Genomic DNA, 23,333 nt, shown 5'->3' with positions numbered 1-23,333 from the left:
CGGGCTGGTGACGTCAGCTTCGCGCCGGCTGCAAAGAAAAAAGCCGGTTGCTGGGAGAGTGAGGAAGAAAGGGTGGAAACCCAACACGGAAGTGGTGGCAGCTCCTGGGAAGCAAGTGGAGGCGGTGACCGCGACGTCTGAGACGAAAACCCAGCGCCAACGGGTGGGAGCTTGCAGAGAGGCATCCGCCTTTTAGGACCTACATGAGGTACAGGAGTGGCTGGGCCTCCCCTATCCACCTCAGCTAGCACCCAGACTGATGGCGATGGTGATGGCGGCAGTTACTCGGACAGCCCCAGTTAAACTGCTCTCGGAAAGGTGAGTGGGGGAAGGGTGGTTGCTGCCTGGCCTTGCCGATTGGGGTCCGCGTCTGGCTTCCAGGCTCTCGCCACATGCAACCATATCGGGGTCTCTGAACGGGTCCAAGCCCCTTCTTGGGCCCCGGCTGGAGAACGAGATCTTTGGGCATCTTCTCTAGAAAAGAGGAAGAAGAGGCAGAGTGGTAAGACTATCTCGGATTAGAAGGCAGAAGACCTAGGGGTTTTATTTGTAGCTCTGACATTTGGTAGGAGTGTGACCTTGGACAAATCACCACCTTTCTGAATCTTGTTTTTTTTCATCACTAAAACAGTGGTTATAGCTGTCTTGCTGTGGTCAGGATCCAGTGTTAATGTAACAACACAAGACTCAAATCCTGGCTGTTTTTAGGGTAGGGGAGCATCACGAGACCCTTCTGAAGCCTTTCATTTTGGCATCCCTCGCAGACTCACCTCATTTCTACTCAGTTTGCGGTCCCTTAAGATATGGTGTGTACATTAATGCTTAATCTTTGGAACTCTTTGCATATATCCCTTAAGAAAAAAGTAACTTGGGTTTCCTTGTTCAGACCCCACTTAAAGTTCATTGAAGTGCGTATTTGGATCTAAAAGAGAAGCTAGAACCAAAGTATATTGTTGAATACTTCGGTCCTTGCGGTCTGTGCTAGGGTCTTGGCCGTTAAATTTATGCTTTGCTTGTCTTCATGTTCTCCATGTTGGTAGACTGGTCTCTGATGAAAACCTTCACAATGATTGTGGGGGGGGGTACCCACCACCTAGTCTCAATTATACCTAGGTTTTGACATCAGTGAGACGTTTTCCCATTGTAGAGATTTCCCCATTTTTTAATTTCGTTCCATTATGAAAGGTTGCAAACGCATAGTTAAGACAAACTGCAGTATTCTTACCGTGTTGGCATTGTGTAAAGGGATTGTTCTGAGTACTGGGGCTCCAAATAGGTCTGCTAGACACTGAGGTTTGGTATGTTAATGAAGAGGAGGAGTGATTGGCTGAAAATGAACTTGGGATTTGTGGGAAAATAACCAACCTATTGCTGATTTCCCACTAGAGCAAAAGATAGCTGAGACAGTTCATTCTGAATGACTTAATGTCATTTGGAGATCATTCTTTTTTTAGATAGACTGATTTATAATTCATTTATCCTAGTAAATATTGGATAGAATGTAGAGTTCAAGCCGAAGTCTAATAATCGTCTCTGTATTGAATAAATCATGAGATTTCAGTGTAGTACTATTCAGAGCTTATCATAAGAAGAATCTGCAAATTGGAACAAGAGTTATAGCAATAAAATACCCTAACTATAATATCTGTAATACCATGTGACTTTAAAATTGTGAATGATGTCCACACTATAGTCCTTTCTCTCTGCCTTAGCAATCAAACTGTTTAATTTTCCTTTACAGATTTCACATGTATGGAAAGAGCTTAGGCCTTAAAGTCAAGCAGCCCCAGGTTTTAATTTTGACTGACAGTTTCTCATGTGACCTTGAATATGCTTCTTTACTTTGTCTGAATGTCAGGTTCCTCATCTCTGAAATATAATACCTAACCTCATCGAATTGCTAAAGTAGATAGAATATACTCATTAATGTATAAAACTAATTATTATTGTCTCATGTTATTAACGAGGTACTGTGGGTGGGCATTTAGATTTCATTTAAAACATAGTTGATTTAAGTCATTTTTCAGTAACATTTTTCAAATATTAAAAGATGTAGTCTTTTGCCTGTAGGTGTTTTCACAGTTTTGTTTGTTTCAGTCAAATGCCTGCAAATTTTAATGTCTTTAGTGAGTTCATGGTCTCGTTGAGGAAAACAAACATTCGAATAAGATGTAAAAGATGATAGTGCAGTAATGAAACGTATGTAACTTAAATGATAGCGAAATTGTCTGGTTATTTAAGATCACATAGTTTTTTTAAAAAACCAATATAGTTGCCACTGATGTGGCTGTCAAAATTTTCCAAATGGATTTATTTATTATTAATAGTACATGTCTCATAGGGGTGGGTAGCTGAATGAACTCACTGAAAATGATGCCAAGGTCGCAGATTCAATTGCAGTGAAGGTTAGTTAGCTTCACTCTATTGTGACCACTCATAGCTCCCTTAGGCTCACAAATATTGTTGCTCTCAAGAGCAATAGAATGAGAAAACATGATAATCATCCCACTGATGGTGGTATTATCTATATAAATAATATGTAGTCAGTTTATCCAAGAGGCATATCAGTGTTTCCCTATGGAAGGAATTTTAAAAATACCTTTCCAATAAAATGTGTACTTGAAACAAAAATCATTAATCCTGTGAAAGATAAGGCTGGAAGAGAGTATAACAATAATAGAGGAGAACAGAGTATTGGAAAAATAACATTGAAAGCAGTTTAGAAATCTGAAGGTTTTTTTTAATCTCTAAAATGTCCCGAAACTTACCTGCCTTTTAAATTTATTCGTGAGGTAAATAATATTTGCACATGTTAAACCTCCTAAGGTACCTTGATCCCCTACCCTAAAAACAGCCAGGATTTGAGTCTTGTGTTGTTACATTAACACTGGATCCTGACCACAGCAAGACAGCTATAATCACTGTTTTAGTGATGAAAAAAACAAGATTCAGAAAGGTGGTGATTTGTCCAAAGTCACACTCCTACCAAATGTCAGAGCTACAAATAAAACCCCTAGGTCTTTTGCTTTCTAATCCGAAATAGTCTTACCACTCTGCCTCTCCAACTCATAACTGTTGGCCATAAAACTTAGAATTTAGTAAAATATACCAGAACATAAAAGCAATTTTATTTAAGTCTAGAGACACTTTATGCTAGGTTGTAGGTAAAACTTGTTCCCAAGCTTAAATGTAAACATGTATAATTTTTATAAAGCAATGAAAAGAATAATCTTTAATCAGTTAAAATTTTTGCCTACTGTTTCTGTTGAAATCTATTTATTTACTGTTAGCTTGCAAAAAAACTACAAATGTTTTATAAAGATTGGTTATATATACCTATATTTTTAAAGAATTTAAAGTGTTTAAAGATTTTTAAAGATCATGTTTATTATCAGTAATATAAAGTGCTTTATGATATTTCTGGAAATGCTAAAGCCTTTTTAGCCTCAGTTTTTTGAAGTATGTTTTTGTACAGATTTTCTAGCCTTATATATAGCCTTTGTTTTATCTCTTTCCTTTTTAATCTTAATTTTGCCACTTTCTCACCTCATTTTTAGAAATTAGCTTTTACATAAAAAATTATGAGTAGGCAGCTAATACATATTTTCATTAAGTTCAGTGTGTGCTGTTTTCATACATTTTAATCCTGGCAGTGATAACGTGAGGCAGCTGGCATTATCCAGATTTTACAATGGAAATACTGAAGCTAAATGAGATTTTTAAAAACAAGGTTACTAGTAAGAGACAAAGTCTTAATTTTAGCCCATGTTTGATGATTTAGCAGCTCATGCTATTTCATCTGTAATGTGCTTCATTTTTAAACATGATATAGTGAAAAACTGTAGGTTGTCATTTTTTTTATGGATCTTTACAACTTAAAATTTTTCTCTTTAGACTAAATTGCTCTTATAGGAAAATAAAGACTGCAAAGAAATAAGCCAAAATGTCTAAATTGATTGCCTAATTGAATTACAGTTGACCCTTGAACGGCTGAGGGGTTAGGGGCCACATTCCCCACCCCCAGACCCTGTGTACACAATCAAAAATTCGCATAAAACTTTTGACTCCCCAAAACCTTAACTGTTAAATAGCCTACTGTTGACGGCAAAGCCTATTGATAACATAAATAATCTACTAATACATATTTTGTATATTATATGTAAGCTAGAGAAAAGAAAAAGTTACTTAGAAAATCACAAGAAAGAAAAAATACATTTATAGTAGTGTCCACATTTATTGGAAAAAAATCCGCATATAAGTGAATCCATGCAGTTGAAACATGTGTTGCTCAAGTGTCAACTGTATAGTTTTTTCCTCTTTTTTAAACTTTTCTGAATGTTCCATGTATTTTATAATGAGCATGTACTGTATTTCTAATTAAAAAATATAAATTAGGGGAAAAATACTTCTTATGATCTAATTTATTCCCTAAGGTGTTATAATAAAATACCTTAAATATTCTGGCTTCTAAGATTTTGTTAAGATCCTTCCACTTGTAGAAGTCCGTTTTCTGCCTATCAGCTCTTAGTTTTTGCTCTTTCTTCATTCTAGATTAACCTCTTTCAGTTACAGACTACTAGACATTTCTCTTTACCTAGCATGCTCAGGAAATATACACTCATTTTAATATTAGCCCAAGTTAAATGTTTCTCAAATTTGTTCCACAAAAAGGATTTGTGGTAAGTTAAATATAGAAAACTGGCTTAAATAGGTTTCTTAACTAAAGGACCTGTTGGAACCTTTTCTTAAATATTCACTGTAATCTTTCAGAGGGGAAGCATTTCCCAAACTTGTTTGACAAGAAAACTCCTTTTTCTCTAGAACACGTATTAACGTTTTTAGAACTAGTGTCTACAAGACTATAGATTGGGGAACACTGGCATAAACAAACTATTATTAGGAAAGTAAGTGGAAAAAGTGGGGAGAAGAGGAGTACTAATCAATGATTCCTTTTTTTTTTAATCCAGTTAATACCCATGAGCCCTGGCTTGATAGCATGAAAAAAGGCGATACAGTTGACCCTTGAGCAACACAAGTTTGAACTGCACAGTTCCATTTACATGCAGATTTTTTTCTATTATATGGGAAATTCTTTTGGAGTTTGTAACAATTTGAAAAAACTCAAAAAGTGTATCCTGGAAATATTGAAAAATTAAGAAAAAGTTAGAGATGTCATGAATGCATAAAATGTATGTAGATGCTAGTTTATTTTATCATTTACTATTGTAAAATATATGCAAATATATTATAAAAGTTAAAATTTTATCAAAACTTGCACACATAAACAGATTATGCATGATGCCATTCAGTGGATAGAAATGTAAACAAACATAAAGATGCAGTATTAAGTTATAACTGCATAAAATTCACTGTAGTACATACTGTATCACTGTAATAATTTCATTGCTATTCTGGTGAACTCAAGTGTGGTGAGAATCCTCTTAAAATTCTGTGTGATGCTAATTTCTGCATCAGTAGTTCATCTCTCCAGTAAATTGTGTATCACAGTAAAAAGTGATCTTGGGTTCTCGAATATTTTTCATCATATTTAGTATAATACTGTATATCACTATGGGACCTATACGAAGTGCCATTAGTGATCTTGGAAGTGCTCCTAAGAAGCAGAGTAAAGTCATGACAGTACAAGAAAAAGTTGAATTCTTGATATATACTGTAGATTGAGGTGCGTAGCTGTGGTTGCCCATCATTTCAAGATAAATGAATCTAGGGTAAGGACTATTGTAAATAAAAACGAAAGAAAGAAATCCGTGAAGCTGTAGCTGTTGCTATGCCAGTGGGCACAAATACCTCGCGCTTTTTGCTAGGTACCTTTTTATCTCGTATTGAAAATGCAACTTTTATGTGGATGCAGGATTGCTATAAGGCATACCTATAGACTGTAATATGATTCAAGAAAAAGCTAAGTCATTATATGATAACTTAAAGCAAAAGGAAGGTAAAGGACCTAAAGCCTGAGAATTTCATGTCAGCAAAGGATGGTTTGATAATTTTTAAAAAGAGTTTTGGTTTAAACAATGTCAAGATAACAGGAAAAGCAGCTTCTGCCAACCAAGAAACAGCAGATAAGTTCCCAGACACCATTAAGAAAATCATTGAGAAAGGCTATCTGCTTGAACAGGTTTCTAATGTGGAGGTAATAGACAACACACCAGAGGAATTAACAGAAGACAACTTGATGGAGATGAGTGCTTCCAAACCAGTGCCAGATGATGAGGAAGAAGACATAGGAGAAGCAGTGCCAGAAAATAAATTGACATTTGACAGTCTGGCAGAAGAGTTCCAATCATTCGAGGTGGCTTTTGACTTCTTTTACAACATGGACCCTTCTATAATAATGGGCACTGAAACTAAAGCAAACAGTGGAAGGATTGGTACCTCATAGAAACATTTTTAGAGAAATGAAAAAGCAAACGTATTAGACAGAAATTACAATGTATTTTCATAAAGTCATACCAAAAATGCCTGTCCCTCTCGCCGCCTCATCTACCTCCTCCACTTCTTCCAACTGTGCCACCTCTGGGATAAAAAGACCAACTCTTCTTCCTCTGCCTCCTCAGCCTACCCATCATGAAAATGACAAGGATGAAAACCTTTATAATGATCCAGTTCCACTTAATGAATAGTAAATAATCATGCTGTATAATTAATAAGCTTACCTGTTGTATATGTGTGTGTCTTTGTGTGAAACTCTAATAACTGTACAGCAAGAACTGTGCGAACCATTTTTTTGTGTCATCATCATGATCTTTTGTACATGATGTTCATCGTGTAGAACATCATGTACAAAACTTGTATTATAAAGTGGATAGCCTGTCCTTATATTGGTGATATTTAATATAAAATTGGTAATGTGTTAGTTTTCTTACTGTTTTATAACTTTGCTTTCAAAGAATTACATTGTCATATAGTATGCCTCTGTCATAATTGGAGAAACAGCTTATTAGCCTATCTACACAGGTAAATGGTATTTAAAAATATATAACATTGTTTCCAATACTGTATTATAAATATGACTGTAATACTGTATGCCATAAAATTTTTATAACCATTCATTAGAATATAGGCTAGGCTACTATAAAGTGATCATATCGATTACACAAGGCTACCATAAAGCAATCATATTGTTGCTTCTATGTTATCAGTGCATGAATGGTTATATCTGTAAATAACTATGAATTTCTTTTACACATTATCTTTTCATTTTTGATGTCTACTGTTAGTAATATATATAAAACATCTATGCATTTACAGTGTTTTGTATCATAAGACAATATCGATGTAAGTACTGACAGACAATTCACCTTGTAAACAGTATCAATAAATATAGCATAGTACTGTAAATGTATTTTGTTTTCTTTGTGATTTTCCTTAACATTTCTTTTCTCTAGCTTACTTTACATGTACAGTATATAATACATATGACATATAAAATATGTGTTAAATGACTATTGATGTTATCTGTAAGGCTGCTGGTCAACAGTAGGCTGTTAACTACTTAACGGTAGTTAAGTTTTAGAGGAGTCAAAAGTTATACACAGATTTTCAACTGCACAGGGAGTCAATGCCCCTATCCCCCACATTGTTCAAGGGTCAACTGTACTTTAAAATATGTATTGGAAAATAAACCTATATTGCTTTTATAATGAGAAAAACAAATTATTTTAGTTCATAGATTTTTCTCATACAAACAAACCCATTTTTCATATTTTTTCTTTAACATTCCAAGGAATTCATCTGTTGTCTACTATCCAATATATTCCATTTGTGGAGCCTAAACTCAATCCAACTCAAATATCAGACTCTGATCAAATATCAACAACTATGACCCACAGAATTTAATTCAAATATCACAGACTTTGATTAGAATGCTTCAACAAGTTCGGGGGCACATAATGACAAGTAAACTTTGGAATCATGGATTTGTTAAGGAAATTCTGAGGACTGCCTTACAACGAGAATAATAATTTATTCATGAGTTCCTTATATAGTATAGTGAAGTATTCTTTGTAGGATCAAATTTATTTTAATACAGTATTGATATGAATTTTGGTCTTAGATATAGTAGACATAGATATTGTAGACATAGTAGTTATTCAATGAATAATAAATACAAAAATGATCTAATAGAGAATATAAAAAATTTTCCAAATAAATGAAGTTATTTTAATTATGGGCTTTTTAACTATTTCTATAAAAATCTTGAATTAAAATCACCTTCCAGGCCTTATTTAGTAGAACTAACTAAATGTTATTTAGATCTTTCAGTAGCGTACAATGGCCTTGTTGGGTATTCATTCCATTAACACTGTTATTACAGTTGGTAGTAGAACCAGGAACTAAATGGCTGCTGAATTTGGGAACTTGCTTTTTTGAAAAAAGGCTTTTATATAAACTTGCTTTTTAAACATTTGCCTCTGGCTTATTAAGAAATAGTATTTTTTTAAAGATGTCACTGTGTATTCCACAGAGCATTGTAACTTAGCTGCCTTCGTTAAAAATTAATTCTTGAATCAAGGACCAAAGCAACCATCTCCCAAGCGATACTTCCACCTTCTTTAAATAAAAAGGGGGGCGGGGGCCGGAGGTGAGCTTCTTTGCAGCTACCAACCAAGATCTTTTATTTGTCAGCACCTTTCAAAGTATCATCTTTGATTTCTATACTACATAAAAATGGTAGTAAAGCCATGTTATTATTTTGTATCTCTTCTATACCTCATTTATACAAAGTTTGTATAAAATTCCAAAAATACCTGAAACTAAAATGTATGTCACTTGTACCTCAATTTAAGAAAAAAGATTTGATGATAGGCTATTTGAAAGGACTCATTCAGATTCAGAACTCTACACTTTTTTCACATTCAGATTTTACATGTATAATTAAGACATCAACTTTTTTTGAACTCATCTTTAGTCTTTAAAAATATAACAAAAGTAGTTTTGTTCTCACTGAAAATAATGTTATTTTTATTTTCAGCAATGCGATTGAATTTTTTAAAGAATTTTGTTTTAATGAAACTTTGGAAGGAGATGAGAAAATTCTTTTTCCATGTATTTAATGTAAAGATGTGAAGTTTGTGTACCTGTTTATCATCTCTCATAACAAAATTATGTAATAAAGGAAATTCTGACTTCTTTTTCTAAAAAGATCTCTGCATAGCTTAATTTTTATTATGCAGTTTTTCAGTATTTGTTAAGATGTTGCCCATACCATCAAGTGTGACTAGTTTTGTTTTGTTTTGCCTTTCTTTATTAATTTATCTGCTAAGTAGCTTCTGAGAGCCACTTGTTATCCCAGTAAAGTTAACCAAATTTAGAACACTTGTCATTTTGTAAAAGAAAATGCATAGCTTGTCTTAAAAGTTCAACAACTTATTTAAATATTTTGCCAGGTGTTTTACAATTCTGTTTTCTTTCTTGTATAATGTTTGAACTTTTCTATAATTAATAATTACCCAATTCTTTTTCATTGCTTTCTAAAAGTCTATTCTGTTTTTTTCCTCAAAATCTTCCACCTTGGCGCCTTATGTCCTTGTGTGGTTATATAGCCTAGGTGCCCTCTAGCAGCTCCAGATACCCTGTTGTCTGGAGACCTCCCTTCTTCCTCATCTCAAGAATTCACATTTCCTCTTTCCTATGTTAAATATCTTGTTTCCTGTGTTGCGTCCTTTATTTGGGTTTTTACACCCTAATTTTAGAAGAACACATTATCCAGTATGAGGTAAAATTGTTGATACATTGCACATTTGAAAATTTCTTTATTTTATCCATATTTGATAGTTTGACTGGTTATCTCTTCAAGGTTGGAAACTAGCCTCTAGCTTCCAGTGTTACTGTTGAAAATCCAAATGCCATTTTATTTATATTTAGAGTCCTTCAACTGACTTTTTTTCTCCATGAAGATTTAACTTTTTATTTTATATTTTTGGTTTGGTTACTTTATTTTACTTACTTTTATTGTGGTAAAAACACATGAGATTTACTCTCAACAAAATTTTAAGCATACAATACAGTACTGTTGTCTATAAGGTAGGAAGAATTTAGTATCTCCTCCTTATCTCTAGGGTTCTGAAATTTTAGAATAATGTAACTTGATGTGTATTCCCACCACCCCCCCTCGCATTGTGTGGGTGCTCAGTGGGCTCTTTCAATCTAGAAGCTCATGTTCTTCAGTTAGGAAATGTTTTAATACAGTTTCTTTGATAATTTCTCCCCACTATTTTTATTATTTTCTGTGAAATGTCTATATTGATCCTCTAATTTTCTTATCTTTTCTGTCTAACCATTTTTTCCTATTTCCTATTATTTCCTCAACTCATCCTCTAACTTTCCTATTGAATATTTTATTTCTGCCATCTTATTTTTAATTTCCAAAACTTTCATATTCTATGATTGCCCACACTTCCTCTTACTCATTCATAGGTGGAATATCTTCTCTTAACTTGGAAGAAATCAATTTCACTTTCTGCTCCTTTCATGGTTACTGTTTTCTCCAAGTTCCTTATGTTTTAGTCTGTCATTTATGTTAGAGGCTTTCTTCAAAACTCTAACAACCTGTGAGTATTAATTCATATTCTAGAGTGAAAGCTATGTGTGACTAGTCAGGGCTTGTAGACTGGTCAGCCTGGCTGTATGATTGGCTGGCCTTCCAGCTTTTTATTGGAGGAGTCCCAGATAGCAGCATCTACATGTCTTTTCTCTTTGGCCATTACTCTTCTCCAGCAAAGTATCTTCCAGCCTCCTATAAGGCGGTATAAGGCTGATCACTGGAGTTCTGGGAAGAAGGGGAGCAGGGAACTTTCATTCTGGTTTAGTCTGCAGCTTTCCCTTCTACCCTTGATATGCCTATTATCAAAAGTCCTGAACCTCTCTTGTTCAGTTTCTCCAAATAATAAATATCTCATCTACTGTTTAAGTGTGGGAGTAAAAACCAGAGAGATCTAACTGCTCTTTTGGAGATTTTCAACCTACCTTCCCATTTTCCACCCTGTTGTCCACCCACACTTTCTGTAGCACCTGGTATCTCTGGTTCTGGACTTTGGCTTCTTCTTCAGCTTGTTTCTCATCCATGTTGCCTCTGTGCCTGATGTCACCTACCTCTCCACTGCTGAGACAGTTATTGCTCCTCCATTTTCTGTCCTCATGTTTTATGACCCAGGTTATAGATACCCACCAGTTTCGTTGAAGATGAGGTTTTTGTTTTTATTTCTCATTTTTTTCTTGTTTTGGACTGACTGCTGAGAAAGTGGAGCAAAAGATTTTCACTAGTACATTTTCAAACCAGATGATTATTTCTTTTATAATCAGAAAAAAAAGCAGTTTTTATTTTGAGGGGAAATCAAGTCACACTACTCATTAAGAAATTTAGTAATGGAAAGTGGGATTTATAACTAAAGGAAACATTAGAACCGCTAAAAGATTTTATAGGAGATTTGGTTGTGTTTGAAGACAGAAATTGAGAGAAAAACTGAAGTGTGCCCTGATAAAGGTGGGAAATGTTATTATTAAGAATAGAGGTGGAGAGCTTAGCAGTAGTATAGAAATGAAGGTAATGATACAATTTCAAAAAACTGCTATTTTGATATTTTTTTAGTAAGTAAAAGTGCCAGGCATTTCAAACCTTAGATGATAATGTCGTTCACATTTTGGAGCTGAGTAAAACTGAAATTATGTAATATTAACAAAAAATATCTGCTCGAGGCTTCTTTATTATTTTTTTATTTTGAAAAATAGTATAAGCTCTTAGGTAGTAACAGGTAAGTGTCTTGTAATCAATCACTCTCCGTTTTCTTCAGCTTACTTTGTTGCTTCTGCTTGTTTATATTTCAGTAGGATTTAGTCAATGAACAACCAAAGCATACTGTTGAGTATAATTTTAATGTACTAAATAACATTTCTTTCAAAATTAGATTTTAAAATATATTGTATACCAGTGAGCTCACTAAATTAAAATAAATGTAATCACTAGAAATTGAGTACTTTTATCTGAATTATTAGTTCACATTTTTGAGCATGTGACAATCCTATTTGCCACTGCAGATGTTCGTTTCAAACCCTACTATTTTAAAAATGGATTCAGGTGTCTCTAAACATTTACTTGACTATTGGGATTGTTAATGTTCCTCTGATATAATCAGAAACTTATCATAATCAGAATATTTAGTGCAATTGATTTTCTTGGTCACAGAATTCAACTTTAATTTCAAAACATTTAAAATTATAGAACTTCTTTACCAAATTCTGGACTTAAATCTTATTCCACCTAAGAATAGTTAATTCCATCTACAACCAATTATTTCTTTTAGTCTTCATAAAACTTCATCATTTTATATTGTAAATTTTAGTATACCTAACGAATTTCATAAAGGCATTGCACTATAAAAATTTATCTATCTGTTTTTCAAAGTTATTAAGACATACAAGAAAATGTGTATATGGGTGTGTGTATGAAGTAACAAATTTTTACCCAATTCTATATTTCCTAAAACCTTCCTAGACTGATAGTGAAGTTTACCAGTTATTGAAATGAGTTGACAAAACTACATTGGGAATGCTTGCATGGCATTTGTACTATTCAGTGGTGATCGTTTATTTAATAAATTTGTAATAGCTTTTATAACTTAAAATTTTATATTTTCAATAAATAGGAATAAAAACCAGGAGAGGGAAGTGAAGGAACTATATAGGGTTGTGGTCCTCAAACACTAGATTATAGATTTCTCACTCTCTTACAAAGAATTCACTGGTCTATGAAATAAAAAATAATAATAATAATAGAGAAGAGATTAGCACAAGATGTACCTCAAGACTAGAAATTATTCACATTTTAAGCATGTAGGCTAAGAGGAGGCTTGGCTTTTACTGATGGAAAATTAGCTGTGGGAAAGAAACTGATTCTTCATAGCACTATGAAATTATTAGTTTATGGTAAAGCAGTTTAAATAAGTACTCTTTCATGTACTAATTATGCTTTTTTTTATCTTGTGTCTAATTGGGGCTTAACATGTAAACTATTATGTAATATGTAAACAATGCGAACAGCAAATGATTAATGATTTTTTTCCCCCCTTAGGTATATCCAGAAAGTGCCCAGAAGAAACTTCCTTCCAGAAAAACTGAAAAAACAATATTTATAACACTGGAATTTGTGGCTAATTTGTTAAAATGGCAGAAAATAGTGAAAATAATAGTAAAGATTTAGATGTAAGGCCCAAAACTAGTCGGAGTAGAAGTGCTGACAGAAAGGATGGATATGTGTGGAGTGGAAAGAAGTTATCATGGTCAAAAAAGAGTGAAAGTTGTTCAGATGTTGAAACAGTGAATGCTATAGAGAAAACTGAAGTTCCTTTAAGGAGCCAAGAAAGAAAGCACAGCTGTTCATCCATCGAGTTGGATTTAGATCATTCCTGTGGGCATAGATTTTTAGGCCGATCTCTTAAACAGAAATTGCAAGATGCTGTGGGGCAGTGTTTTCCAATAAAGAATTGTAGTAGTCGGCACTCTTCAGGGCTTCCATCTAAAAGAAAAATTCATATCAGTGAACTCATGTTAGATAAGTGTCCTTTCCCACCTAGATCAGACTTAGCCTTTAGGTGGCATTTTATTAAACGACATACTGCTCCTATAAATTCCAAATCAGATGAATTGGTAAGCACAGACTTGTCTCAGAGTGAATTGAGGGATGGTCGGCTAAAACAAAGAAGAAACATGGAAGAAGAGGTGACCTGTTTCTCACATCCCAGTGTTCAGCCCTGTGTCATAACTACCAACAATGCTTCATGTAGAAGTGGTCCTATGACTGGCTCTGTGATGAACTTGGTTTCAAATAACTGTATAGAAGACAGTGATATGGATTCAGATGATGAAATTATAACACTTTGCACAAGTTCCAGGAAAAGAAATAAACCCAAATGGGAAATGGATGAAGAAATCCTGCAATTGGAAACACCTCCTAAATATCACACCCAGATTGATTATGTCCACTGTCTTGTACCAGACCTCCTTCAGATCAATAACAATCCATGTTACTGGGGAGTTATGGATAAATATGCAGCTGAAGCTCTACTAGAAGGAAAACCAGAGGGTACCTTTTTACTTCGAGACTCAGCACAGGAAGACTATTTATTCTCTGTTAGTTTTAGACGCTATAGTCGTTCTCTTCATGCTAGAATTGAACAGTGGAATCACAACTTTAGCTTTGATGCACATGATCCTTGTGTCTTCCATTCTCCTGACATAACTGGGCTCCTAGAACACTATAAGGACCCAAGTGCCTGTATGTTTTTCGAACCACTTTTATCCACTCCTTTAATTCGGACTTTCCCCTTTTCCCTGCAGCATATATGCAGAACAGTTATTTGTAACTGTACAACTTATGATGGCATTGATGCCCTTCCAATTCCTACTTCTATGAAATTATATCTGAAGGAATATCACTATAAATCTAAAGTTAGAGTACTCAGGATTGATGCACCAGAACAACAATGCTAGATCGAGGGTAGGAACATGGAGATTTCATATTTTATTTTTCTTATGCCACTTTGAACTTTTCTACAAGGGTGGAGTCCAAAATAAACCTCTGCCCTAAATTTTGCTCCCAGATCAGTTTATTTTTCTTATGATACACTAATTGTTTAAAGTAACACACTAGGGGTTAATGGATATTTTTGACCAGGTGTTTGGTTTTTGCTTTTTCTTTTCTTAACTAATTTGCATATGATCCAGGGATATTTGAAATTTGGTAGCGTTGTACAAGCAGTTACCTATTTTCATACTTTGCTTTAAAAATAATCCTGTATCCTTTTCTATATGTAAAATGCTTTGTGAAGCATTGGCATTGGCATTCCTTTACATAAAACATAGTTTTTCCATCCCCCTTTTCAGAGTTTTAAAATTCTTTAGTAAAGCTAAGTGTGCTATAATTCACAATCCGTACTAATGTAATTGACTTTTGTGATTTACTAATAAGGATGTTAAAGGTAACTAAATGGTTTAAAATCACACTTGATGTGTTTTCATTTTAAATATTAACTATGAAACAGGATTACTAAATTTGGTTAATCTGGTCAGTAAGAATCAAATGAGAACATTTTAGAGGTGAATTTATTCCTTTACAATGTGGCATGGTCATTTGTTATTCCTTGAATAGATCTTTCTCACAACTTGGATGACTTACCATCTTCAGAATATAAATATTGTTCCTTTTTCACTGGAAACTTTAATGATAACGCTGTTAGTAACTAGTAGTTACTAAAGTACTAAAGCAACTGTGGGGTTTTTCTGTATTTACTTATAAACTATTGTTTCTACTTAGCCCTTTTATAGGAATTCTGAGCCTGTTATTTGGAGAGATGCTACAGTTTAAAAACAGCCACAGATTTCCGTTGGTAACCAAAAAGAACCTAAGTAGTTTTTCATTATTTTAAATTGAGCTTGAATAAAGATTCAAAAAGTAAACATAGAGCTTAGTATTCAGAAACCTTATATTGTTTTTGGTCTTCAGGTTTCAAATATTCCTATCTTCAGAATTAATGTCATTATTATGAGAGCATTTTGAGAGCTAAATGGCTTATGCCATACTGAACAGTACTGGGTACCACCAGGTGTAATTTTTTAAATTTACTATCCCAGAACAGAAAAGCATTTTTAGAAACATTATCCCAATAAAATAAGTGGAGTGATATCGGAATCGTCCCCTTTTTAAAAGAATCAGTGAATAATAAATTTCCTAGACAGTTATTTCTTCTAATGAGCTGTTTACCCCTTTGTAAATTGGCATTTTTAATATCATAATAATTGATTTCTTGATGCTGGTTTAGCTCTAATAGGAAACTACTTTTACCTGGGTCGAAAGAAATTTGACTCAAATTTCTGAGTTAGAACAGATGTTTCTTAAGTATCATTGCTTTTATGTGGAAGTAGCAATTCCCTTTCCTGCAGTTCTGCTGCTAACATAAATTTGGCATTTTTCAATTATAGTGTTAAAATAAATTATTAACAATTATCGCAAAATTAAACCAAGAAAATCTATTAGCATTATCTTCTAGCATTTTTTTTTTCTCGGTGATCTCAAGATTGTCTTGGTTCCAGTGAAGGGTAGCTACTAAAACAGCATGTCTCTTAGCAGTGATGAGGCTCGGGATACCATATCAATGTCAGGATAAATATCTCTTCTAAAGATGATATTTCCATTTTACAAAAGAAAAGTCTCTTACTACCTCATCTTTATTGTGGCACTTTTGTAGATCACTGAGAAGCTTATCTTATTTACTAACATAACACTTCCTAAATATTTATCTTTGGCGAAAGAAAATAGTATGGTAACATTCTACCCATGATTATAATTTTTTATCAGAATTTTATAATGAGACTTTCTGTTTCTGTGAAACAATTATTATTTTAAATATTTTTCTTTTAAAAATAACTTTTTATCAGTACAGAAAAACCTAAGGGATGACAAGCTAACAAATATTCTGTTAAAGGATAATTTTATAAAGAAAAATGAAGCATAATTATGTTGTCTTTTATAAAATGGTAAAAACTAGTGTTTATATAAAAATCAAGATCTAAGTAGCTTTTCATATAGTCAAACTGGTTGTGATATTTTCTTTGACTTTCTTATATTTTCAACTTCAAGGTATTAATAGCTATTAACATTTTCAAAATAACTGCCATATATATAGCCTTGAAGTAAATGATCTAATGAGAGCATGGAAGAGACTCATTTACTCTGAAATGGTTTGTATTTTTCCTATGGTATTTGCTACAGTGAAAAGAAATCTGGAAAGTAGATATATAAGGACTTGAGAAGGGAGTTGTTTACCATGAAGGAAAAAGAAAAGTAATAATAAATTAATTTTAAAGCTTTAAGAGATTGGAATTTAGAAAGGTTAAGCCCTTTCTCAGTTACTTTGTGAGGACACATTTGGAAGAGCATCCAATATTCAGAAAATAACTTGTTAAAAAATGTAATTATTGGAACATATAAGTAAAATGAGTATTGAGAGGAACAATGTGGGAAGATATATCTAAGTATCAACTTTGTAACTCAGACATTGTGAGCGTTTGAAAAGTGTAAATTCTAAAGAAAGCATTCAGCATAGGGGAAATGTGTAGAGCTCCTTGGTAAGAGGATGAGGCTAAAGGAAACAAGATAAAATATTAAAATTAAGAATTTAGGCATTACCTCGGGGAAAAGCCTTGACAGTGAAAGGAAACTACTTAATTGCTAATAGCTAGTCTGGACCAGACACAACAGCACTTTGGGAATCGTCCTGCACTAATCGGGAAATAAACTTGACTTTTTTATTTCTCTCTGAAGCTCTTCAAGACATTACCCCACCTCCTTTTTAAAGCAACAGCATCTTACTTCATACTATAATTCCTGAAATATGCTGATGTATTTTTTAAGGTTCCTTGAGCATTTTTTTTTTTTGCAAAGAATCATACGTGATCTTTCTATAACCATGCCATTCACTTAAATAATTCATAGAGGGAATGGTTTAATTTAAAAGAAGACCTAATAGGAAGAAGATTAAAGGAAGCTTTTAGTCAGCCTGTGGCTAGATTTATTGATTGAGCAGACCTGTGTTCTTTCCTCAATTTCAGCTAATGGCAAACTGTGGTTAAAGAATGACTTTCAGTTAAAGTTTCGACTTATGATAAATATAAAGAATGTTTTTGTAATTAGAAATCCTTTAAAAAGTAGAGCAAATGTGGCAGATAGGACTCATATCATTATACAGATTCCATTTCTTTTTATAAGAAAAACATAAACCATTATCATTTATTCATGAACCAAAGCCATTAAGATAAATCAAGTTGTCAGCTTCCTGTCTCTCTGAAGTTTGAATCATTTTATAGATCGACATAATAGAAAGCTTCCTTCCTATGAAACAAAAACCTTAAGACCTAACTCTAATACTCTTAGTTTTCATTAAAAATATTTTCGTCACTTTTAGCTATAATCAGAGTCAAATTGGTTATGTATTGTTTTGGTAGAGCAAATGTCACAGGAAAGTAGACATAATTGTAAGACATTCCTGGAGACAACACAAGGAAAACAATGTTTTAAATTTAAAATAGCCTGTGTGTTAGGTAATTTAATGCCCAAATGAATAAAAGATTTTTAAATCAAGCAGATCATTGTTTCTACGTGGCAGGGGCGGGGGGAATCTTTACAATTTTGGTTTTATTATGAGTTTTATATTTTAATTTCTAAAGGATGAACAGAAAGCACAAAGCGTTTTCTTTCTTTAATAGCCTACTAGAAATGAGCAACACTACAAGAGTCTGTACTACTCTAATACATTAAGATATTGGACACCAAATAGAGGTAACTTTGAAATGAATTGGCTTCTTGGTAGAAAGACACACTAGTGGATATAACCCAACAAATTATTTCGAATAAAGCCAGAATGTTTATTAACTTTAATTTTGAATACTCAATCCTAAATCCTTTGCCTTCATTTCCTAGCACATAAAATGTGTATAAGAATACTTGTCACTTGACTTCTGAGGTTAATTCTTCAGTTAAGAGATGACCCTTGGAGTATACTTGAAAATAATTTTGGTACAGCTGTTAAGTACTAATGTGGTAATAGGTTTTCAAAAGTATCCCCTTAGTGGACCCTCCAGATTCACATTCACTTCTTTTAGTCTGTAATAGGCTTTCTTGGCTTGATATGACAATGGAGATAGCAGTACAATTTGAATTTATGGTTTAGACTCTACGATTAGAAGAGTTACAATTTCCTCCAACTTCTAATAAGGTTTATGTAAAATTGTTTGCCTAAGCTATTGTAAAAGTTGATTACATTTGCAGGAAGTAAAGATACAGGCATACCGGTTTTATTGCACTTCATTTTATTGCACTTTGCAAATACTGGGTTTTTTAGAAATCAGAGGTTTGTGGCAACCAAGGCTATTAGCACCTTTTTTCCAGCAGCATTTGTTTACCTTGTGTCTCTGTGTCACATCTTGGTAATTCTCAGAATATTTCAAACTTTTACGTTATATTTGTTAGGGTGATATCTGATCAGTGATCTTTGTCAAGGCTCAGATGATGGTTAGCAGTTTTAGCAATACAGTACCTTTTCATTAAGCTATATACTTTTTTTTAGACCTAATGCTATTGCACACAATATAGTACAGTGTAAACATAGCTGAGACTGAGAACCCAAAACATTTTATAATGTGCTTTATTGCAATATTCGCTTTATTGCAGTGGTCTGAAACCGAACCTGCAATATCTCTGAGGTATGCCTGTAATCATTTTGCAGAGGTTATAATCAAATCTAAGCTTTCAAAACTGAGAAAGTGTAAAACTCAAGGAGGTTTACTTAAATTATGCTAACTTTGCTAAAATTGGATAAATTCCAAGTATGATCTTGATGTATACTTGAATATACAGTTTAGTAAATTCACAAAGCTATTAGTACCCTTGTCATTCAGGCTTGTATGATCCACCCCTTACCCAAAATCAAGACTGTTCCCATTTTTATTTCTAACCCTGAAATTGATTATTGTTAGATATGAGTTCAAATAAATTGATCCGAATAAATTTATTTCTTAATTAAAACTTCATGTACAAAATCCAAAGCCTTTCTATTTTGTTTTTAAAACATTGTATGTCCTTACCTCACACATAGAACTTAGAATCTGAAAAATTTAAATCTATTATCTTACATTTTCTAATTTATAATAAATGCTTTTTAGTTATGTCAGTTTGGATCTTCCAGAAGCAGATGCCAAGATGTGATTAAATGTGAAAGAGATTTATCGGGGGTGGGAAGAGGTACATCTATGAAGGATAAAGGGGAAGGGAGCAGAAAGTGGGGAAGTCTTCGTATCACATTGCAGGTATGACTTCTGTGAAAGAAATGGGAGGATTGGGTAAGGTAGACTTCATAAAGCAGTGCAGTTCTGAAAAAGCTAGATGGGGATTTAGTTTCCAAGCAAAGATCCCCTGTAGGAGCCCACATGGGACAGAAATGACCTAGCTCTAGAATTCTCGCCATGCTCAGTTAATGGCTGGGAGCATGGGAAGAGCTGGAGGATGTCATTCATTCAGACACCCATGCCCAGACTTAGGGTGATGTGAATGAGGCATTCAATTTCGGCACAAAATTTTGGCCAAAAAACTCGGAAATATTTTGGTGCAACATTTTTAAATTTGGTATCTCAAAATACCAAAATTTTGAATAAAGATAGCATTATTTTACTGACTTTTCCTGTTGCCTCAGACTGCTTTATGGCTCAACACTGCTGATTCACTGCCTCCTCAAAAGGTAGGTTTTTCACACCAGTACAAGAATATTGCATACTTTTACATATAAAACGTGCTTCTTATATGTAAAATTTTTTGCACACCATATAATTATGACATTACTCGCTAGCAGGTTCCTTGATGTCTGGGGCCATGTCACAATCTTTCGGGCCTGACACCGTAGGTACTTAAATGTTTACTGAAAAATAAACGTGGGGAGAAGAGGCGTTGAATAGGAAAAAACCGCAGACAACTGTTCCTTTAGTTAATTTCAAATTGTCGAGCCATTCGCAAACATCTTCCTTGTCCTGAATTGTTCCTTTAGCTGGCCCTAATTTTGGCCTGAGGGTCCGTGTCCCCAAGTTGGGCCGCATCCACAACCAGCCAGCTTCGAGGCTGTAGAAACCGCTGAGCGTTAGGGTATCTCTAGAACCTGCCCTCGGGCCACTCCAGGACACAAGTTAGTAATTTCCGCCAGGCTGCCCGGAACGTCATCAGCCACAGGCGCTTCCTGTGAGTGCTCAGAACTCTAGAACACCGGGGAGCTTTCCTCTCGCCCACGGGAGAAAACCGACACGGCGAGCGCGAGAAGGAGCCGCGTAGCTGGGGCCGCACAGGGCGCAGTGCCGCCGAAGGCCTGCGGGGGGCGCGCGCGGCCCGGCCCAGAGGGGGCGGGGAGCGCGGGGGCGCTGGGCGCTTCCTGTTCCGGCGCCAGGAGGAGCCGCGCGCTGCTGGTGCTGCTGCTGCTGGTGGTGCTGCTGCCGCCGCCGCGCCGCCGCCGTCGCCGCCGCTACTGTCGGGCTCCGCTCGGTTCTTCAGCGCCCGGTTCCCTCGGACCCCTCGCCGCTTCTAGACCTTGCTGCGGGCTCAGGTCTTGCCGGGTGAGGCTTCTTCAGCGTTAACTGGGGTCGTGGAGGAGAGCGTGCCCGAGTGGCAGGCGGGCGCAGTAACAGAGGTGCCTCGAGTTGACCTGCAGGCGCCGGGATTAAGCGTTTTTCTCGGTCATCTTCCTCGAAGCTGTAGACTGGCCCCGAATCGCCCCCCGGGGAGAAGGCGTCGGAGGCGAGTGACGTCGCGCCCGACGGGTTTCTCCGCGCTTGACGTCAGGCGTGGCCGGGGGGCGGGGCGGGCGGGGAGCGGGCCCGGCCCTTCCCCCCACCCCTGCCTGGGCGGGCGCGACCCGCTCGGAGGCCGGTTCGCTCCGGTTGATCCCGGTCTCCCTTTGTTCCTTTGGCCCCGAAGGGGTGAGAGCCGCTCACCCCGTGGCCCCGACCTCCCCCATTAATTTCTAATAAAATAGAAGCGCTAGGTCTCAGTAGATTCTTGGAGGAATCTTTGATCCTCAAGATTATCTGCAGTGTGACAAGGTTCTGATCATTAGTAGGGGAGTTGCTGGCAAATACGTTACATGAATATCCATGACAAATTGCTGAGTTCTATAATCTGTTTTGTAAGATCTAGGAGTGCACATTATGCGTAGTAGGTTATAAATAGCTGAACCGTTTTCCTAATTGAAAACTAAGAATAGTGCTTTTTGATATTCTAATGTCGAAGAATTGAATCATACCCGACCAGAAAAAAGTTTTTACAGCGTTAGTACTAAAATACACACACGGTACCCTTGGTGGTTTTGAAGGCCTGTTTTGAAAACGAACCCTCATTTCGTTCGAAGGTAGCTTTCATAAGTCTTTCAGAAGTTATTTGTTCAGTAGTGTTCATTGGGCAGGAAAAACAAAATTTTATTGTTGCTGATGTTTCTGAACCTCCTCTTCAAAACTAGTTTGTCTTAGAAACTTGAATTGAGTTGCGGATATTGGCGTGTTCTTTTCCTCTAAGAGTAATGGAGAGCATTCCCTTAACCGAAATCCTTGGAGATTGTGTGTTTTGGAATTGAGAAATCTTTGAATTTTATCTTTAGATTTTAGAACGACAGTAGTGTGCGTAGACTAGAGATAACACCCCCAGTGTCGGGGCAAGATCCCCTAATCCAGCGGTAATATTTGTGCAGCGATAGGTGTGAATTAATGGAACTATAAATAGCCTCAGATCAGGTTTTGCCACCAAATAAGTTTTATGCCAAACTTGAGAACGTTTCTTTCATTTTCAGAGGTTTCTGAGTTGAGAACTGCAGATAAAGGTTTGTGGGTCTATAACAGCAGTTGTAAATCTAACATTTGTTGAGTTTTTGCTGTGTGCCAGGCAATGACCAAGAGATTTGTTTATGTTAAGTCTCGCAGCAAACCTCTGAGGTGGATACTATTCCTGTCTACTTTAACTTCTAAAGTTTGGAGAGCTCAGCTTATCCAGAGCTAGTCAATGAAGAGTTGCAGTTTACCTAGTCATACTTTTTCTCATGTTTACTCTTCTAACCATATACTGTATGCCCATATACAAAGGAAAATGAGAGAATATATCTGTTGCCCACCCACTATTTTCCAAGCACTATTATAGGTCCTTGATTGAGGAGTCTCATTTAGTCTCTCACACTACTGGCTGGTTCTTTATAGTTAAAAGAAACTAAGGTTCATTCAGGTGAGCTGACTCTGACTGAGACATTCAAACCTTGGTCTAAAGGCTCTCTGCTAAGATTTTCATATTCCTCCCCTTTCTGTAGTATATAATCAATCTGACCTACTTAAACTATCCACAGATCCTCTCTTGCCTCCCTTTCAGCTTTTACACAAATTGCTCTTATTTCCCTAAGGCCTGTCTATCCCGCCATCTGCTACTCCCAGCTTTTTACTCATTGTTCTAGACTCCAAAAGCACCACTGCTCAGGATTCTTCCCCTGATACCTTCCTTGATTCCTTTAGGAGCTCTTTGAGGTACTCCCTTAGTGCCTTCTGCTTACCTCAGGTAACTATGTAAATAGTAGATCACCAGACACTGTCACCTCCTTATTTATTCTATGCAATACTATTCATTTCTCCAAAGCCCAACACAGTGCCTAGCACATATGTTCCAAGAAGTAGCTGAATAAATGTAGAAAATATTTCTGAAGTGAGGTTGTTGAAAAGTGATTTTTTAATTATCTTTTAAAGAAATTTAA

General features: G+C 35.5%; 1 protein-coding gene across 1 annotated transcript; it reads left to right on the top strand.

Annotated features, from left to right (window-relative positions):
• The first annotated feature begins 19 nt into the window (after positions 1–19).
• Positions 20–18,154, top strand: SOCS4 (suppressor of cytokine signaling 4). The gene is made up of 2 exons (XM_011385265.2): positions 20–318; positions 13,091–18,154. The coding sequence occupies exon 2, from the start codon at positions 13,183–13,185 to the stop codon at positions 14,506–14,508; it is 1,326 nt and encodes a 441-aa protein (XP_011383567.1). The 5' UTR covers positions 20–318; positions 13,091–13,182; the 3' UTR covers positions 14,509–18,154.
• Positions 18,155–23,333: the final 5,179 nt, after the last annotated feature.

This window comes from Pteropus vampyrus, unplaced genomic scaffold (assembly GCF_000151845.1).
Source record: "Pteropus vampyrus isolate Shadow unplaced genomic scaffold, Pvam_2.0 Scaffold15, whole genome shotgun sequence".
NCBI lineage: Eukaryota > Metazoa > Chordata > Mammalia > Chiroptera > Pteropodidae > Pteropus > Pteropus vampyrus.
Note: the sequence above shows the minus strand (reverse complement) of the source record. Positions and strands in the feature narration are given on the sequence as shown.